The sequence below is a fragment of the Heptranchias perlo genome, unplaced genomic scaffold, assembly GCF_035084215.1.
Source record: "Heptranchias perlo isolate sHepPer1 unplaced genomic scaffold, sHepPer1.hap1 HAP1_SCAFFOLD_321, whole genome shotgun sequence".
Taxonomy (NCBI): Eukaryota; Metazoa; Chordata; class Chondrichthyes; order Hexanchiformes; family Hexanchidae; genus Heptranchias; species Heptranchias perlo.
Window position 1 is genome coordinate 135,695 of NW_027139333.1, and position 21,181 is coordinate 156,875.

The following is a 21,181-nucleotide window of genomic DNA, read 5'->3' on the forward strand; positions in this document are numbered from 1 at the left end:
ATGTTGAGGGTCTTTGTTCAACAGGTGAGGGACTGTGTTCAGGTCAGGTGAGGGTCTGTGTTCAGGACATGTGAGGGTCTGTGTTCAGGACAGGTGAGGGTCTGTGTTCAGGTCAGGCGAGGGTCTGTGTTCAGGACAGGCGAGGGTCTGTGTTCAGGACAGGTGAGGGTCTGTATTCAGGACAGGTGAGTGTCTGTGTTCAGGACAGGTCAGGGTCTGTGTTCAGGACAGGTGAGGGTCTGTGTTCAGGACAAGTGAGGGTCTATGTTCAGGACAGGTGAGGGTCTGTGTAGAGGACAAGTGAGGGTCTGTGTTCAGTTCAGGTGAGGGTCTGTGTTCAGGACAGGTGAGTGTCTGTGTTCAGGTCAGGTGAGGGTCTGTGTTCAGGACAGGTGAGGGTCTGTGTTCAGGTCAGGTGAGGGTTTGTGTTCAGGACAGGTGAGTGTCTGTGTTCAGGACAGGTGAGGGTCTGTGTTCAGGACAGGCGAGGGTCTGTGTTCAGGACAGGTGAGGGTCTGTGTTCAGGACAGGTGAGTGTCTGTGTTCAGGACAGGTCAGGGTCTGTGTTCAGGACAGGTGAGGGTCTGTGTTCAGGACAAGTGAGGGTCTATGTTCAGGACAGGTGAGGGTCTGTGTTCAGGACAAGTGAGGGTCTGTGTTCAGTTCAGCTGAGGGTCTGTGTTCAGGACAGGTGAGGGTCTGTGTTCAGGTCAGGTGAGGGTCTGTGTTCAGGACAGGTGAGGGTCTGTGTTCAGGTCAGGTGAGGTTTTGTGTTCAGGACAGGTGAGTGTCTGTGTTCAGGACAGGTGAGGGTCTGTGTTCAGGACAGGTGAGGGTCTGTGTTCAGGTCAGGTGAGGGTCTGTGTTCAGGACAGGCGAGGGTCTGTGTTCAGGACAGGCGAGGGTCTGTGTTCAGGACAGTCGAGGGTCTGTGTTCAGGACAGGTGAGGGTCTGTGTTCAGGTCAGGTGAGGGTCTGTGTTCACGAATGGTGAGGGTCTGTGTTCAACAGGTGAGGGACTGTGTTCAGGTCAGGTGAGGGTCTGTGTTCAGGACATGTGAGCGTCTGTGTTCAGGACAGGTGAGGGTCTGTGTTCAGGTCAGGTGATGGTCTGTGTTCAGGACAGGTGAGGGTCTGTGTTCAGGACAGTCGAGGGTCTGTGTTCAGGACAGGTGAGGGTCTGTGTTCAGGTCAGGTGAGGGTCTGTGTTCACGAATGTTGAGGGTCTGTGTTCAACAGGTGAGGGACTGTGTTCAGGTCAGGTGAGGGTCTATGTTCAGGACATGTGAGGGTCTGTGTTCAGGACAGGTGAGGGTCTGTGTTCAGGTCAGGCGAGGGTCTGTGTTCAGGACAGGCGAGGGTCTGTGTTCAGGACAGGTGAGGGTCTGTGTTCAGGACAGGTGAGTGTCTGTGTTCAGGACAGGTCAGGGTCTGTGTTCAGGACAGGTGAGGGTCTGTGTTCAAGACAAGTGAGGGTCTATGTTCAGGACAGGTGAGGGTCTGTGTTCAGGACAAGTGAGGGTCTGTGTTCAGTTCAGGTGAGGGTCTGTGTTCAGGACAGGTGAGTGTCTGTGTTCAGGTCAGGTGAGGGTCTGTGTTCAGGACAGGTGAGGGTCTGTGTTCAGGTCAGGTGAGGGTTTGTGTTCAGGACAGGTGAGTGTCTGTGTTCAGGACAGGTGAGGGTCTGTGTTCAGGACAGTTGAGGGTCTGTGTTCAGGTCAGGTGAGGGTCTGTGTTCAGGACAGGTGAGTGTCTGTGTTCAGGACAGGTGAGGGTCTGTATTCAGGACAAGTGAGGGTCTGTGTTCAGGTCAGTTGAGGGTCTGTGTTCAGGACAGGCGAGGGTCTGTGTTCAGGACAGGCGAGGGTCTGTGTTCAGGACAGTCGAGGGTCTGTGTTCAGGACAGGTGAGGGTCTGTGTTCAGGTCAGGTGAGGGTCTGTGTTCACGAATGGTGAGGGTCTGTGTTCAACAGGTGAGGGACTGTGTTCAGGTCAGGTGAGGGTCTGTGTTCAGGACATGTGAGCGTCTGTGTTCAGGACAGGTGAGGGTCTGTGTTCAGGTCAGGTGATGGTCTGTGTTCAGGACAGGTGAGGGTCTGTGTTCAGGACATGTGAGGGTCTGTGTTCAGGTCAGGTGAGGGTCTGTGTTCAGGACATGTGAGGGTCTGTGTTCAGGTCAGGTGATGGTCTGTGTTCAGGACAGGTGAGGGTCTGTGTTCAGGTCAGGTGATGGTCTGTGTTCAGGACAGGTGAGGGTCTGTGTTCAGGACAGGTGAGGGTCTGTGTTCAGGACAGGTGAGGGTCTGTGTTCAGGTCAGGTGATGGTCTGTGTTCAGGACAGGTGAGGGTCTGTGTTCAGGACATGTGCGGGTCTGTGTTCAGGTCAAGTGAGGGTCTTTGTTCACAAATGGTGAGGGTCTGTGTTCAACAGGAGAGGCACTGTGTTCTGGACAGGTGATGCCCTGGGATTCGGACAGGTGAGTCACTATCTTCTGGACCAGTGAGGGACTGTGTTCAGGACAGGTGAGGGACTGTGTTCAGGTCAGGCGAGGGTCTGTGTTCAGGTCACGCGAGGGTCTGTGTTCAGGTCAGGTGAGGGTCTGTGTTCAGGTCAGGTGAGGGACTGTGTTCAGGTCAGGCGAGGGTCTGTGTTCAGGTCAGGTGAGGGTCTGTGTTCAGGTCAGGTGAGGGTCTGTGTTCAGGACAGGCGAGGGACTGTGTTCAGGTCAGGCGAGGGTCTGTGTTCAGGAAAGTTGGCATTGGGACCGATTCTGGGAAAGGCGGGAACAGTCCAAGCTGGACGGGTTGCACCCAAACAGAACCGGGACCAATATCCTCGCGGGGGCATTTGTTGTTCTGTTGGGGAGGGTTTAAACTAGTATGGCGGGGGGATGGGAACCAAAGGGCAGGTACAGACAGGACAAATTCAGACCAGGAAACAAGAAGCAGAAAAGCAATTAGTGACGTAGTTAGTGACTCAGAAAGGCAAAAGAAGCAAAGGTTAAATCGTGTTCAGCACAGGTATTTGATGGGGTTAAAGGGAATATACTTCAATGCAAGGAGTATTACAAACAAAGCAGATGAGCTAAGGGCTCAGATAGACACACGGCAGCATGATATCATTGCTATAACGGAAACCCGGCTTAAAGAGGGGAATAATTGGCAGCTCAATATCCCTGGATATAGAGTTTTCAGGCAGGATAGAGTGAGTGATAAAAAAGGAGGGGGGGTAGCATTACTGGTTAAAGAATCAATTCCAGTTGTGAGGAGGGATGATATGCTAAATCGATCATCAATCGAGGCCATATGGGTTGAGCTAAGAAATAAAAAAGGGGCAGTCACACTACGAGGAGTGTACTATAGACCCCCGAATAGCGAAAGGGAGATAGAAGAACAAATATGTAGGCAAATTTCTGAGTGCAAAAATAAGAGGGCAATAATAGTCGGGGACTTCAACGACGCTAACATCAACTGGGATTCAAATAGTGTGAGGGGCACAGAGGGCGCAAAATTCTTGATCGGTGTCCAGGAGAACGTTTTTAGCCAGTACGTGACAAGCCCAACAAGAGGGGATGCAATTCTAGATTTAGCCCTGGGAAATGAAGATGGGCAAGTGGGTGAAGTGACAGTGGGTGACCATATTGGGGATAGTGACCACAATTCAGTTAGATTTAGCATTATTATGGAAAAGGACAGAGTTAAATCAGGAGTAAACGTTTTAAATTGGGGGAAGGCAAATTTTACAGAACTAAGAGGTGATTTGGCAGAAGTGGACTGGACACAACTACTTGAGGAGAAATCAGTGGCAAGCCAGTGGGAGGCACTAAAAAGTGAAATTCTACGGGTACAATGCAGACACGTCCCCTCAAAGAAAAAGGGTGGCACTGCCAAATTTACAGCCCCCTGGTTGTCCAGAAATATACGGGGCAAGATAAAACAGGAGAAAGCTTATGACTGTCACAGAAAACTAAATACTGCAGAAAGCCTAGAGGAGTATAGAAAGTACAGGGATGACGTAAAAAAGGAAATAAGGAAAGCAAAGAGAGGGCATGAAAAAATATTAGCTAGTAAGATTAAAGAAAACCCAAAGATGTTTTATCAGTACATTAAGAACAAGAGGATAGCTAAGGAAAAGGTGGGACCTATCAGGGATGATAAGGGTAACTTGTGTGTAGAAGCAGAGGATGTGGGTAGGGTTTTAAATGAATATTTTGTCTCCGTATTCACAAAGGAAAGGGATGATCCGAATGTAGTAGTTAAAGAGGAGAGGTGTGAAATATTGGATAAGGTAAACATAACGAGAGAGGAAGTACTGGAGAGACTGGAATCCTTGAAAGTTGATAAGTCACCAGGGCCGGATGGATTGTTTCCTGGACTATTGAAGAAAGCCAGGGAGGAAATAGCGGATGCTCTGAGGATCATTTTCCAATCCTCACTAAATACAAGGGAGGTACCAGAGGACTGGAAGACTGCAAACGTAGTACCATTGTTTAAAAAGGGTACGAAGGAAAGGCCAAACAATTATAGGCCGGTCAGTCTTACCTCTGGTGGGCAAACTATGAGAATCAATACTGAGAGAAAGGATAAACTGTCATTTGGAAAGGCATGGTTTAATCAGGGATAGTCAGCATGGATTTGTTCAGGGAAGGTCTGATTGAATTCTTTGAGGAAGTGACGAGGAGGTTTGATGAGGGTAGTGCAGTGGATGTTGTCTACATGGATTTTAGTAAGGCATTTGACAAGGTCCCACATGGCAGACTGGTCAGAAAGGTAAAAGCCCATGGGATACAGGGAAATGTGGTGAATTGGATCCAAAATTGGCTCAGTAACAGGAAACAAAGGGTAAAAGTCAATGGATGTCTTTGCGAATGGAAATCCATTTCCAGTGGTGTGCCACAGGGCTCAGTGTTGGGTCCCTCTCTATCCCTCTCTCTCACCCTCTCATTCTCCCTGTCTCTCTCTCTCTCTCTATCTCTCTCCCTCTCTCTCTCCCCCTCACTCGCCCCCTCACTGTCCCCTCTCTCTCTCTCCCCCTCTTTCTCCCACTCACTCTCCCCCTCTCTCTCCCTCTCTCTCTCCCTCTCTGCACACTCTTCTCTTCCCTCGCCCCCCATTCTCCCATTCTCCCCTCCTCTCTCCCTCTCCCCCACTCTCCCCTCTCCCCCACTCTCCCTCTCCCTTTTATCTCTCCTCTCTCTCTTCTTCCCCTCTCCCCCACTCACCCCTCAACACCTCTCCCTCTCACTCTCTCTCCCACACCCCTCCCTTCCCCATTGCTCCCTTTGTTCCATCTCACCGCATCTCTCACTCTCACCCCTCTCCCTCTCACCCTCTATACAACCCTGTCGCCCTCCCTCACTCTCCAATATTTTGGTCTCCCCACCCCTCCATTCTCACAACATCTACTCTCTCTCCTCTATCCCACTCAACCCTCTCTCTCATTCTCCCCTCTTCCTTGCCCACTCTCTCCCCCCCTCTCTCTCCCCCCCTCTCTCCCCCTCTCTCTCCCCTCTATCCCACTCAACCCTCTCTCTCATTCTCCCCCCTTCCTTGCCCCCTCTCTCTCCCCTCTCCCCACAACTCTACTCTCCCAACTCCCCCATTCTCCTCTCTCTCCTCTCCCTCACTGTCCGGTCTCCCTCTCCCCAACTTTCCACCTTCCCCACTCACCCCTCTCACCCATTCTCCCCTCACCCCCTTTCTCTCTCCTTCTCTCCCCTCTTTTCTTCTCTCTTATCCCTCTCTCTGACTTGCACCTCTCCCTCTTTCCCTTCTCCCACACTCTCCCCTTTCCCTCTCTCCAATTCTCCACCCTTCCTTACTCTCCCCTCTATCTCCACTCTCTCTTTCCCTGTGCTCTCTTCCCCCCCCCTCACCCTCCCCACTCTCTATCCCTCTCTTCTCTCCCACTCTCCCTGCTCCCATGCCTCTCCCTCCCTCCAGTCCCTCTCTCTCCCTTCTCTCTTCTCTATCCCTCCCCTCCCCATCCTCTCTTGCCCTCTCTCACCCTCTCTCTCCTCTCCTTGCTCACCTTCTCCCCTTCCCCGATCACCTTTTCTCCATCTCTCTCACCTCTCCCCCTTACTCTCCCTCTATCCTCTGTCTCCTCTCCCTCTATCCTCTCCCCTCTGTCCTCTCTATCTCCCTCTCCCCTGCCCCCTCACCAACTCTCTCTTCCCTTCCCCCCTCTATCCAACTCTCCTCTCCCCCACTCCCATGTGCCCCTGTCTTCCTCTCTCCCTCTATCATAGCATCATAATATCATAGTATGTTACAGCACAACATGAGATCATTCGGCCCATTGTGCCTGTGCTGGCTCTTTGTAAGATCTATCTAATTCGTCCCACTCCTCTGCTCTTTCCCCAGAGCCCTGTCAATGACTGCCCTTCAAGTTTTTATCCAATTCCCTTTTGAAAGTTATTATTGAATCTGCTTCCACCGCCCTTTCAGGCAGTGAATTCCAGATCAGAACAACTCGCTGTGTAAAAAAATGTTTCCTCATGTCGTCTCTGGCTCTTTTGCCGATCTCCTTAAATCTGTGCCCTCTGGTTATCGACCCTCCTGCCACTGGAAACAGTTTCTCCTTATTTACTCTATCAAAACTGTTCATGATTTTGAACACCTCGATCAAATCTCCCCTTAACCTTCTCTGCTCTAAGGAGAACAATCCCAGCTTCTCCAATCTCTCCACATAACTGAAGTCCCTCATCCCTGGTACCGTTCTAGTAAATCTCCTCTGTACCCTCTCTAAGGCCTTCACATCCTTCCTAAAGTGTGGTGCCCAGAATTGAACACAATACTCCAGCTGAGGCCTAACCAGTGTTTTATAAAGGTTTAGAATAACTTCCTTGCTTTTGGACTCTATGCCTCTATTAATAAAGCCCAGGATCCCATCTGCTTTTTTTAACAGCCTTCTCAACTTGTCCTGCCACCTTCAAAGATTTGTGTACATACATCCCCAGGTCTCTCTGTTCCTGCACTCTCTTTAAAATTGTACCATTTAATTTATTTTGCCTCTCCTCATTCTTCCTACCAAAATGCACCATTTCTAACTTCTCTGTGTTAAATTTCATCTGCCATGTGTCTGCCCATTTCACCAGTCTGTCTCTGTCCTCCTGAAGTCTGTTACTATCTCCACATTGTTCACTACATTTCCGAGTTTTGTGTTATCTGCAGATTTTGAAATTATTCCCTGTATATCCAAGTCCAGGTCATTAATATATATCAAAAAGAGCAGTGGTCCTAATCCTGACCCCTGGGGAACACCACTGTATACTTCCCTCCAGTCTGAAAAACAGCCGTTCACCACTACTCTCTGCTTTCTATCCTGTAGCCAATTTTGTATCCACTCTGCCATTGTCCCTTTAATCCCATGGGCTTTAATTTTGCTAACAAATCTAAAATGTGACACTTTATCAAATGCCTTTTGAAAGTCCATATACACAACATCAGCTGCACTACCCTCATCAACCCTCTCCGTTACTTCATCAAAGAACTCAATTAAGTTAGTCAAACTGCATTCAGGACAGGTGGGGCACTGTTCAGGACAGGTGAGGGACTGTATTCAGGACAAGTGAGGTACTTTTTAAAAATTTGTTCATGGGATGTGGGCGTCGCTGGCGAGGCCGGCATTTATTGCCCATCCCTAATTGCCCTTGAGAAGGTGGTGGTGAGCCGCCTTCTTGAACCGCTGCAGTCCGTGTGGTGACGGTTCTCCCACAGTACTGTTAGGAAGGGAGTTCCAGGATTTTGACCCAGCGACGATGAACGAACGGCGATATATTTCCAAGTCGGGATGGTGTGTGACTTGGAGGGGAACGTGCAGGTGGTGTTGTTCCCATGCGCCTGCTGCCCTTGTCCTTCTAGGTGGGAGAAGTCATTTATTTTCTTTAACAAATCCGTGCTGACTTTCATCGACTATCCCAGACTTTTCCAAGTGCCAATTAATTTTGTCCTGGATTATTGTCTCTAAAAGTTTCCCCACCACCGACATTAGGCTGACTGGCCTGTAATTGCCGGATTTAGCCCTCTCCCCTTTTTTGAACAGGGGTGTAACATTTGCAATCCTCCAGTCCCCATATCTAAGGAGGATTGGAAGATTATGGCCAGCACCACCGCAATTTGTACCCTCACTTCCCTCAGTAACCAGGAAGCATCGCATCTGGACCGGGTGACTTTTCTACTTTGAGTACTGCCAATCTTTTAAGTCCCTCTTTATCTATTTTTATCCTCTCCAATATCGCTACTACCTCCTCCTTTACTGCTACAATGGCAGCACCCTCTCTTAGACGGTCTAGACAGAGTAGATATAGAGAAACTGTTCCCATTGGTGGAAGGGTCAAGAAACGGAGGACATAGATTGGCAAAAGAACCAAAGTTGACATGAGGAAAAACTTTTTCACCCAGCGAGTGGTTAGGATCTGGAATGCACTGCCCGAGGGGGTGGTGGAGGCAGATTCAATCATGGCCTTCAAAAGGGAACTGGATAAATACTTGAAAGGAAAAAATGTGCAGGGCTATGGGGAAAGGGCGGGGGAGTGGGACTAACTGGAGCCCCGGCACAGACTTGATGGGCCGAATGGCCTCCCTCGGTGCTGTAACCTTTCTATGACTCTAGTGAAGACCGATGCAAAGTATCATTTAGTACCTCAGCCGTGCCCTCTGCCTCCACAGGACAATCTCCTTTTTTGTCCCGAATCGGTCCCACCCTTCCTTTGACTACCTTTTTACTATTTATATATTTATGTGACTTTTGGGTTCCCTTTTATGTTAGCCGCTAATCTATTCTCATACTCTCTCTTTGTCCCTCTTATTCCCTCTTTTAGATCTCCTCTGTACTTTCTGTATTCAGCCTGGTTCTCTACTGTATTACGAACCTTACATTTGTCATAAGCCTCCTTTCTCTCTTTCATTTTAATCTCTGTATCTTTAGTCATCCATGGAGCTCTAGCTTTGGATGCCCTTTCTTTCTCCCTCATGGGAATGTGTCGACTCTGTACCCGAACCATTACAAAGAATTACAAAGAATTTACAGCACAGAAGCAGGCCATTCGGCCCAACTGGTCTATGCTGGTGTTTATGCTCCACCTCAGCTTCGTCCCACCCGACTCCATCTCACCCTCTCAACATATCCTTCTATTCCCTTCTCCCTCATCTAGCTTCCCCTTAAATGCATCGATGCTAGTCACCTTAACTGCTCCACATTCTCACCACCCTCTGGTAAAGAAGTTTCTCCTGAATTCCCCATTGGATTTATTAATGACTGTCCTGTATTTATGGCCCCCTAGTCCTGGTCTCCCCCACAAGTGGATACATCTTCCCTACATCTACCTTATCAAACCCCTTTCATAATCTTAAAGACCTCGATCAGGTCACCCCTCAGCCTTCTCTTTTCTAGAGAAAAGAGCTCCAGCCTGTTCAATCTTTCCTGATAAGGATATCCTCTCAGTTCTGGTATCATCCTTGTAAATCTTTTTTGCACCTTCTCCAGTGCCTCTATATCCTTTTTCTATAATTATGGAGACGAGAACTGTTCACAGTGCTCGAAGTGTGGTCTAACCAAGGTTCTATACAAGTTTAACATAACTTCTCTGCTTTTCAATTCTATCCCTCCAGAAATGACCCCCAGTGTTGATTTGATTTTTTTATGACCTTATTAACCTGTGTCACTACTTTTAGTGATTTGTGTATTATCTGTACCCCCGATCCCTCTGCTCCTCTCCTCCAATTAGACTCTTATTTTTCAAGCAGTATGAAGCCTCCTTATTCTTCCTACCACAATGCACCACCTCATATTCATCTATATTGAATCAAAAGCAAAATACTGCAGATGCTGGAAATCTGAACTAAAAATAGAAAATTCTGGAAATACCTAGTAAGTCAAGACATGCTGAGTATTTCCAGCATTTTCTGTTTTTATTTTATCTGTACTGAAATTCATTTGCCAATTACATCCCATTCTGTGAGTTTATTAATATCTTCCTGAATTTACTCACAGTCCTCATATGGTGTCATCTCCAAATTTTGAAATTGTATTTCCGATTCCCAAGTCTAAAGCGTTGATGTAAATGGTGAACAACAGTGGTCCCAGCACCGATCCCTGGGGAACACCACTTCCCACCTTTTGCCAGTCTGAGTAACGACCTTCAACACCTACTCTCTGTTTTCTGTTTTGTAGCCAGTTTGCTATCCATTCTGCTACCTGTCCCCTGACTCCACACGCTCTGACCTTAGTCATGAGTCTACAATGTGGTACCTTATCAAAGGCCTTTTGAAAATCCAAATATATTACATCTACTACATTACCCTTTGTCAAGGGAAGATCATGTCTGACTAATTTGATTGAATTTTTTGAGGGGGTGACTAGGCGTGTGGATGAGGGTAACGCAGTGGATGTGGTATACATGGATTTCAGTAAGGCCTTCGATAAAGTCCCCCACAGGAGACTGGTCAAGAAGGTACGAGCCCATGGAATCCAGGGTGCCTTGGCACTTTGGATACAAAACTGGCTTAGTGGCAGAAGGCAGAGGGTGATGGCCGAAGGTTGTTTTTGTGACTGGAAGCCTGTGGCCAGTGGGGTACCACAGGGATCGGTGCTGGGTCCCTTGCTGTTTGTGGTCTACATTAATGACTTGGATATGAATGTAAAAGGTATGATCAGTAAGTTCGCTGATGATACAAAGATTGGTAGGGTGGTAAATAGCGAGGAGGATAGCCTCAGTCTGCAGGACGATATAGATGGGTTGGTCAGATGGGTGGAACAGTGGCAAATGGAATTTAACCCGGAAAAGTGAGAGGTGATGCACTTTGGAGGGACTAACAAGGCAAGGGAATACACAATGAATGGGAGGACCCTAGGCAAGACAGAGGGTCAGAGGGATCTTGGTGTGCAAGTTCACAGATCCCTGAAGGCGGCGGAACAGGTAGATAAGGTGGTAAAGAAGGCATATGGGATACTTGCCTTTATTAGCCGAGGCACAGAATATAAGAGCAAGGAGGTTATGATGGAGCTGTATAAAACACTGGTTAGGCCACAGCTGGAGTACTGTGTGCAGTTCTGGTCGCCACACTACAGGAAGGATGTGATCGCTTTGGAGAGGGTGCAGAGGAGATTCACCAGGATGTTACCAGGGCTGGAGCGCTTCAGCTATGAAGAGAGACTGGGAAGATTGGGTTTGTTTTCCTTGGAGCAGAGGAGGCTGAGGGGGGACATGATTGAGGTGTACAAAATTATGAGGGGCACAGATAGGATGGATACTAAGGAGCTTTTTCCCTTCGTTGAGGGTTCTATAACAAGGGGGCATAGATTCAAGGTAAAAGGCGGGAGGTTTAGAGGGGATTTGAGAAAGAACTTTTTCACCCAGAGGGTGGTTGGAGTCTGGAACTCACTGCCTGAAAGGGTTGTGGAGGCAGGAACCCTCACAACATTCAAGAAGCATTTGGATGAGCACTTGAAATGCCATAGCATACAAGGCTACGGACCAAATGCTGGAATATGGGATTAGAGTAGACAGGGCTGATGGCCGGCGCGGACACGATGGGCCGAAGGGCCTCTATCCGTGCTGTATAACTCTATGACTCTATGACTCTACCCTTTCCGTTACTTCTTCAAAGAATTCAATAAGCTTGGTCAAGAATGACTTTCCCTTCTGAAATCTGTGCTGACTATTCTTCATTATATTTTCAGTTTCTAGATGTTTTTCCATTAAATCTTTGAGTAAAGATTCCATTATCTTTCCTACCACTTATGTTAAGCTAATTGGTCTGTAGTTCCCTGGACTTGTTCTCGCTCTCTTTTTAAATATAAGAATCACATTATCAGTCCGCCAGTCCTCTGGCAATATTCCCTTTCCTAATGAATTTTTATCTATATGGAATAGTGCCTCTGCTATCTCCACCCTAACTTCTTGTAATATTCGCGGATACAATCCATCCGGACCAGGGGTCTTACCCTCTATAAATTTAATTAGTTTATCAATTATCTCCCCCCTTTCTATCTTAAATATCTTTACATTTTTTTGATCTCTTCCTCTAATGTCCTGTCCACCATGTTAGTCTCCCCGGTAAATACTGAGGCAAAGAAATTATTTCATATTTCTGCCATTTCCCTGTCATTACCTGTGAGTTTATCCTGTGTTAGTGTCCCTATCCCTATCCTGATTTATTTCTGTCTGTAGAATTCTTTATTATTTCTTTTTGATATTCCTTGATAATTTAATTTTGTGGTTTCTTATTGCCTTCCTAATTATTTTTTGACTTTCTTCTTTCATATTCCCCTCTGTCATCCTCTCCTTTGTTGTCTATGTACTCAGTGTGTGCCTTTTTCTTTAGTTTCAATTTTACCCTTATTTCTTTATTTATCCATGGTGTGTCGTTACTGGCTAGTTTGTCCTTGTTTTTTCGTGGGATATATTTCTCCTGGACTCTATTGATCACAGTTTTAAATGTTTCCCACTGCTCTTCTATTTCTTTGTTTGTCAGTACATTTTTCCAGTGTGTTTTCCCTGTTTCCATTCTCATCCCCCAAAAATCAGCTTTTTCCAATCTGTTACTTTGGTCTTTGTCTTACTTATGTCTTTCTCAATCTTTATAGTAAACCTTATTATGTTGTGATCGCTATTGCCCAGATGTTCCCCATGTTTACTGTTCTTCTCTGTCCTGGTTAATTTCCCATTCCCGGATCCAGCAGTGATCCCTCTCTTTTTTTTGTACCCCTCAATCATCTCCTCCTCGAAGGCCTCCCATTGATCAGTTATTGCTTTGCTGATCAATTCTTGATTCCAATCCACCAGGGCATGATCCCTCTTTAATTCACTGAAATTTGGGCGCTAAATTGGGCCGTGTAACGCCCGTTGTTTCAGCGTTACACGGCCTCTCCGACATCCAAGATGGCATCTTGTCTGCGCACGCAGGTTTCCAGTGTGATATGTACCGGACGCCATCTTGGTATAGGAGTTCGCGCAGGCGCAGATAACGAACGCTGGAATCATGTAAAGTAGGGAGAAAATGGACACAATCAGTGTACAATACTGATTTAAAGTGATAGACACCATTTTGGGACTTAACGCTCAACTCAACGCACAGTCTTAACCCCGACCATCTGAACATGTCTTCGAGTGCCTGGAGGACCCCCCACCAGCGCTATTTACAGGGACCATGCAGGATTTACAGGTTAGTGGCTGGATTATTGAATCTGGCTGCCGAGACATTTGTAACTGTTTTTGGAGGTCTCCTACACTTGAATACTAGGACACGGGGACATACAAACATACAAATTAAGAGCAGGATTAGGCCATTCGGCCCCTCTCTGCTCTGCCATTTGATGAGATCATGCCTGATCTGATTGTTACCTCAACTCTACTTTCCCGTCTACCGACTATAACCTTTGACTCCCTTGTTAATCAGGAATCTATCTAACTCAGCCTTAAAAATATTCAATACTCTGCCTCCACCGCTCTCTGGGGAAGGGAGTTCCACAGACTCACGACCCTCTGAGAGAAAAAACATTTCTCCTCATCTCCATCTTAAATGGGAGACCCCTTATTTTTAAACTGTGGCCCCTAGTTCTAGTCTCTCCCACAAGGGGAAACATCCTCTCAGCATCTACCCCTTCTGGTCCCCTCAGGATCTTCTATGTTTCAATAAGATCACCTCACATTCTTCTAAACTCCAGTGTATACAGGCCCAACTTGTCCAACCTTTCCTCAGAAGATAACCCCCTCATCCCAGGAATCAGTCGAGTGAACCTACTCTGAACCGCCTCCAAAGCAATTATGTCCTTTCTTAAATAAGGAGACCAAAACTGCACACAGTATTCTGGATGTGCTCTCACCAATGCCCTGTACAACTGGAGCAAAACATCTCGACTTTTATATTCCATTCCCCTTGCAATAAATGACAACATTCCATTTGCCTTCCTAATCACTTGCTGTACCTGCAGACTAATTTTTTGTGATTCATGTACTAGGACACGGGGACATAGCCTAACATTTAGAGCCAGAACGTGCAGGAGTGAAGTTAGGAAATGCTTCTACACACAAAGGGTGGGAGATGTTTGGAACGCTCTTCTGCAGACGGCAGTTGATGCCAGCTCACTTGTGAATGTTAAATCTGAGATTGATAGATTTCTGTGAACCAAGGGTATTAAGGGATATGGGGCTAAGGCAGGTACATGGAGTGAGGTCACAGGTCCACCATGATCTCATTGAATGGCGGAACAGGCTCGAGGGGCTAAATGCCACGGCCACTTGCTGCCTCCTGATATGCGCCACCTTCTCCTGCAAGAAAGCGGGACGTGTGTCTGGGTGATGTGCCTGTCATGGTTGAATAGCTGCCAGTGTGTGTGGTCTGTGAGTTGTGGGTGGGCGGCTTGAAACAGTGGTAATGTGTAAGGGTGGGAGGAAGCATCTGATTGGAAGAGTTGAGTACTGATGGAAAGAGTTTGTTGGTATGTGGGTGATGGGGGTGTAGTGCACGGAGCAGTGGATGTGGCTAGTGGTGCAGTTGGTGGGAGACGCCACTTGACAGTTGACCTCACTCACCTTGACCACTCGTGTCAGAGCATTGAACTTCTTCCTGCACTGCATCCATGTTCATGGTGCTGTGAGCCTGGCATTGACTTCATCCCCCTCTGCCTCCCACTGTCTTTTGAGTATGTGTCTGGAGGGCCTCTTGCCCCCCCCCCCACCCCCACGGATATAGGATGTCCCTCCATCCGTCCACCTCTTGTACCAAGGTCTCTAGTCCATCAGCAGAGACCCTTGGTGCATGCACTCTCACAGGCCTGGTACCAACTCAGATCGGCAGATTGGTGAGGTCAGGCGTGCAGATTGGAGGATGTGGGATTTAGTGCTGCGCAACCTTTATTCAATATTTTAACATAACTCATCAGTGTGTAAACAAAGGGATCGGGTGTGCGATGTCTGATCTCTGTTCAGACTCGGTGCAGACAGTTGACTGTTATTTTCAGCAAATAACAGGTACCAGCTACCTTTAAGAGATTTCTAAGAAACAGTCTCCCTTTAAGAGATTGAGCTCCCCCCCTGGTGGTGGAAAGTGTGAATTGCATTGATTCCACTGCAAGGCCTGGAATGGAACGCTGATTGAAGGAGAGTCCTCGGGCCGGAGGAAACTCACGTCCTGCCTGCACAGGGTCACTGGGTGTGGGGTAAGAGTGCATCACGCTACCCGCGCCCAAAAACGGCCCTTATCCAATTTTTTTTCCCCCAAGTGTCTAATCACGAAAAAAAAATTAACTAATCAACTAAATACTGATCTGTAACTCAGCCCCGCTAATCTGACCTATGACATCCGACTTATGTGTTATGACATCGCTGTTGGATTTTGCTCCCTGGTTCACACTCTCTGCTCTTGCACAGATTTACAGTCTCGCTCAGGTCCTGCTCTCCCGCATCACTTTATGGTCTCGATCCTTTCAACACTGCTCCTGACCACCCTCTTTTTCCTAATATAACTATAAAAGTTCTTCGTATTGGTTTTGATATCCCTGGCAAGTTTCTTTTCATACTCTCTTTTTGTAGCTCTTACTATCTGTTTTGTGACCCTTTGTTGATCTTTGTATCTTTCCCATTCGCCAGGATCTGTGCCATTTTTTGCCTTTTTGTCTGCCCTTTCCTTATGTCTTATACTGTCCCTTACCTCTTTAGTTGTTTCTATTATTCTTCTCTCTCCCTCTTTCCCATCTCTCCCCTCTCTCTCCCCTTTCTCCTCTCCCTCTCACTCCTGGCCCCCTCTCCCCTCCACTCCCTCTCAACCCACTCTCTTCCTCTCCCCCTCTCTCCCACCTCTGTCGCCCTCTCTCCTCTCTCTCTCCAGCCCTCTCTCCCCTCTCTCTCCCACTCCTAGGACCTTCTCTCCATCTCTCTCCCTCTCCACCACTACTCTCCCTCTCTCCTCTCCCTCTCTTCCCCTCCCCATCTCTCTCCCTCTTCCCTCTCCCATCCCCTCTGTCTGCTCTCTCTGTTTCTCTCCTCTCCCCCATCCCACTCCTCTCCCTCTGCCCCATCTCCTCTCCCCCTCTCACTTCCCTTCTCCCCTCTCCGTCTCTCACTTCCCTTCTCCCCTCTCACCTCCCTTCTCCCCTCCCCCTCTCACTTCCCTTCTCCCCTCTCTGACTCTCACTTCCCTTCTCCCCTCTCCGTCTCTCACTTCCCTTCTCCCCTCTCACTTCCCTTCTCCCCTCTCCCCCCTCACTTCCCTTCTCCCCTCTCCGTCTCTCACTTCCCTTCTCCCCTCTCCGTCTCTCACTTCCCTTCTCCCCTCTCCCCCCTCACTTCCCTTCTCCCCTCTCCGTCTCTCACTTCCCTTCTCCCCTCTCACCTCCCTTCTCCCCTCCCCCTCTCACTTCCCTTCTCCCCTCTCCCCCCTCACTTCCCTTCTCCCCTCTCCCCCCTTACTTCCCTTCTCCCCCTCTCCGTCTCTCACTTCCCTTCTCCCCTCTCCCCCCTCACTTCCCTTCTCCCCTCTCACCTCCCTTCTCCCCTCCCCCTCTCACTTCCCTTCTCCCCTCTCCCCCTCTCACTTCCAGTCTCCCCTCTCCGTCTCTCACTTCCCTTCTCCCCTCTCTGCCTCTCCTTCTCTCTACCTATCTCCTCTTTCTTCCCTCTCTCTTCCTCCCCTATCACCTTCCCCATCTCTCTCCTCTCCCCCACTCCTCTCCCTCTCTCCTCTCCCTCTCTCCTCTCCCTCTCTCCCCTGCCCCTCTCTTCTCTCCCCCCACCCCTCTCACTCTCTCCCCTGCCCCTCTCTTCTCTCCCCCACCCCTCTCCATCACTGCTCTTGCTTACTCTCCCCTCTACGTCTCTCCCCTCTCTCTGACCCCCTCCCCTCTCTCACCTCTTTCCATCTCCCTCTTCTCCCCTCACTCTCCCTCTCTCTTCCCCTTCCCATCTCTCCCCTCTCTCCCCATCTCTCCCCTCTCTCCCCTATCTTGCTCTCTCCCCTCTCTCCATTCTCTCTCTATCCCGCTCTCTCCCTCCCCTCTCTCCTCTCTCCCCCTCTTCCCTCAACCCCTCACTTCGTCTCTTCCCCTCTCTTCCCTCTCCCCATCTCCTCCCTCCCCTTTTCTCCTCTATACTCACCCCCCTCTCACCCATCTCCCCACTCCCCCTCTCTACTCTCTTCTTCTCACCCCTTCTCACATTATCTCTTGCTTTCCTCTCTCTCTACCCCTCTCTCCTCTGCTCCCTCTCCCTCCCTCCCCATCTCTCTCCTTCTTTCTCTCATCTCTTCCCCTCTCTCTTGCCCTTCTCCCTCTCTCCCCCTCTTCCCTCTGTCTCCCCCGCCTCTCCACCCCACCTCTCTTCCTCACTCTCCCCCAATTCTCTCCCTCTCTTCCCCCATACATCTTGCCCTATCTAACCACCATTTTACATAAGAAATAGGAGCAGGAGTAGGCCAATCGGCCCCTCTCCCCCACACCTCTCTCCCTCTCCACCCACCTCTCTCCCTCTCCACCCACCTCTCCCCCTCTCCACCCCTCTCCCCCTCTCCACCCCTCTCTCCCTCTCCACCCACCTCTCTCCCTCTCCACCCACCTCTCCCCCTCTCCACCCACCTCTCCCCCTCTCCACCCCCTCTCTCCCTCTCCACCCACCTCTCCCCCTCTCCACCCCTCTCTCCCTCTCCACCCACCTCTCTCCCTCTCCACCCCCGCTCTCCCTCTCCACCCCCTCGCTCCCTCTCCACCCACCTCCACCCCTCTCCACCCCCTCGCGCCCTCTCCACTCACCTCTCCCCCTCTCCACCTCCTCTCTCCCTCTCCACCCCCTCTCTCCCTCTCCACCCCCTCTCTCCCTCTCCACCCCCTCTCTCCCTCTCCACCCACCTCTCCCCCTCTCCCCCATCTCTCTCCTTCTCACCCCCATCTCTCTCCCTCTCTCCCCCATCTCTCTCTCTCTCTCCCTCACCTTTCTCCCTCTCTCCCCCACCTCTCTCTACCTCTCCCCCACCTCTCTCTCCCTCTCTCACCCACCTCTCTCTCTCTCTCCCCCACCTCTCTCTCTCTCTCCCCCACCTCTCTCTCCCTCTCTCACCCACCTCTCTCTCTCTCTCCCCCACCTCTCTCCCTCTCTCCCTCACCTTTCTCCCTCTCTCCCCCACCTCTCTCTCTCTCTCCCCCACCTCTCTCTCCCTCTCTCACCCACCTCTCTCTCTCTCTCCCCCACCTCTCTCCCTCTCTCCCCCACCTCTCTCTCTCTCTCTCCCCCACCTCTCTCTCTCTCTCCCCCACTTCTCTCTCTCTCTCCCCCTCGCTCCCTCACCTCTCTCTCTCTCTCCCTCACCTCTCTCCCTCTGTTCCCAAGCTCTTCCACCCTTTGTCTTGCTCTATGTGAGATATTTTCTTCCTCTGCTTTTCCCCAGCTCTCGGAGGGTGAATGGGCTGTGAGGTGTGAGGCAGAGGGCTCCGCAATGTCCAAGCGTGAGATGGAGGTAGCATTGGTGAATTTTGATGAGGTTGGGACAGATGTGTCCCCGGCGAGTGGTCCCAAGCCTCGTTCCAGCTGTGCGAGCCTGCTGTGTCCGTGGATGCGCCCGCTGGGCTCGGACATCCCTACCGAGAGCCTGCTGAGCTGCCTTGTCTTGGAGCACCGGCAGGAAATGGCCGAGCTGTTGGAACAGGAGGGCAGTCGGAGAGTTATCATCAATGTGGCTGGCCTGAGGTTCGAGACTCAGCTGAAGACCCTGGCCCAGTTCCCTGACACCCTGCTGGGAGACCCCCCTCGTCGCTTGCCCTACTTTGACCCCCTGGCCAATGAGTATTTCTTCGACAGGAACCGGCCCAGTTTTGATGGAATTCTCTATTACTACCATTCGGGGGGTAAGATCCGGAGGCCTGTCAATGTGCCTCTGGACATCTTTACAGACGAGATCATCTTCTACCAGCTGGGATCTGACGCCATGGAGCAGTTTAGGGAGGAGGAGGGTTTCATCAAGGAGATGGAGGTGCAGCTCCCCATCCAGGAGACCTCCAGACAGCTCTGGCTCCTCTTCGAATACCCCGAGAGTTCGGGGGCAGCACGGGGGGTGGCCCTCATCTCCGTGTTTGTCATCATCATCTCAATCTTCATCTTCTGCCTGGAGACCCTGCCCGAGTTCAGGGAAGAGTCTGACCTGGGCATTCCCAGCAGGTCAGTGAACACCAGCCAAAGCATTGCCCCCAGTCCCAATGCCTTCACCGATCCCTTCTTTCTCATTGAGACCACTTGTATGCTTTGGTTTTCCTTTGAGCTGCTGGTCAGGTCCACCACATGTCCCAGCAAACCCGACTTTTTCAGGAACATAATGAATGTGATTGATGTGATTTCTGTCATCCCTTACTTTGTAACTCTCATCACCGAGCAGGTAGAGCAGCAGGAAGAGGGCAAAGGGCAGCAGGCCATGTCTCTGGCCATCCTCCGCATCATCCGGCTGGTCAGGGTCTTCAGGATCTTCAAGCTCTCCAGACACTCCAAAGGGCTGCAGATCCTCGGGCAGACCCTGAAGGCCAGCATGAGGGAGCTGGGGCTCCTCATCTTCTTCCTCTTCATCGGAGTCATCCTCTTCTCCAGTGCTGTCTACTTCGCCGAGGTGGACGAGCCCGAGACCCAGTTCTCCAGCATCCCTCACGCCTTCTGGTGGGCGGTGGTGACCATGACAACGGTGGGTTACGGAGACGTGTGCCCCGTGACCATAGGGGGCAAGATCGTGGGGACTCTGTGCGCCATCGCGGGTGTGCTGACCGTCGCGCTCCCTGTGCCCGTTATCGTCTCCAACTTTAACTACTTCTACCACCGGGAGACAGAGAATGAGGAGAAGCAGCACAGCCCAGACAGCACTGAGCATCAGGGCCTGCTCTCAGCAGCAACTGTCCCGCAGGACTGCATCGTTTCCATCAACAAAACCAATGTATCTTCCCCCAGCAAGGGCAGCTCATAACACCAGCCCTGCTCACCAGGTATATCCCCTTCCATTCACTCTCTTAAACCAGGCTCGCAACTTACTAAGTTATTAGAATCTATTATTGCGGCAGAGTATTAGGACAATATGAGCTGACCAGAGAGAGCAATGTGGATTGGTAACGGGTGAGTCACGTCTAACAAACCTGGTTGATTTTTTTGAGGAGGTAACTAACATGGTAGATAAGGGAGTGTCTATGGATGTTATTTATATGGATTACCAGAAGGCATTTGATAAAGTTCCACATAAGAGACTGTTAACAAAAATGAGAGTGGATGGAATTGGAGGCAACTTATTGACGAATAAGGACTCGGTTAGGAGGTAGGAGACAGAGAGTAGGGATAATGGGCAGGTACTCGAATTGGCAGGATGTGACTAGTGGTGTCCCCCAGGGATCTGTACTGGGGCCTCAGCTTTTCACTATATTTATAAATAACTTGGATGAAGGAATAGAGAGCCTTATATCCAAATTTGCTGATGACACTAAGTTAGGTGGCACTGTAAATAATGTAGATGGGAGCAGAAAGTTGCAAATAACATTACAGATTAAATGAGTGGGCAAAACTGTGGCAGATGGAGTTCAATGTGGGGAAGTGTGAGATCATCCATTTTGGGGATCAGAGTATTTTCTAAATGGCGAGAAGCTCGTAACTGTATATGAGCAGAGAAATTTAGGGGTCCAAGTACAGAAATCACTAAATGGTAGTGGACAGTTACGAAAAATAATTAAAAAGGCTAATGGAATGTTGGCCTTTATCACAAGGGGGCTGGAATACAAAGGGGTGGGGGTTATGTTACAGCTGTACAGAGCTCTGGTTAGGCCCCATTTAGAGTACATCGTTCAGTTCTGGGCACCACACCTCAGGAAGGATATATTGGCCTTGGAGGGGGGGCAGCGCAAATTCACCAGAATGATACTGGGGCTAAAAAGGGTTAAATTACGAGGACAGGTTGCACAGACTAAGCTTGTATTCCCTTGAGTATAGAAGATTAATGGTTGACCTAAATGAGGGGGTCGGGGTGGAGTCAGGGTGAGGTCAGGGTCAAGGGTCGAGGTCTGGGGCAGAATTGGAATCAGGGGTCAGGTTATGGGTCGAATCTGTGAAAGGACTCGGTATCAGGGATCGGTGATGGGGTCGTGGTCAGGTTCAGGGTCATGGGTCGGGGTCGGGGTCAGATTTTGTGGGGCTGGGGTCGGGGGGTCAAGGGGTCAGGGGTGACGGTT

At 49.7% G+C, this 21,181-nt stretch overlaps 1 protein-coding gene across 1 annotated transcript in view; it reads left to right on the plus strand.

The window, feature by feature from the left end:
- The window catches only part of LOC137311294 (potassium voltage-gated channel subfamily A member 10-like), a 53,340-nt gene extending 33,405 nt beyond the window's left edge, over positions 1 to 19,935 (plus strand). Inside the window, exon 2 of the mRNA XM_067978584.1 lies at positions 18,382 to 19,935. Coding sequence (XP_067834685.1) covers positions 18,382 to 19,935 — 1,554 coding nt within the window. The remainder of the gene's footprint in view (positions 1 to 18,381) is intronic.
- The last annotated feature ends 1,246 nt before the right edge of the window (positions 19,936 to 21,181 follow it).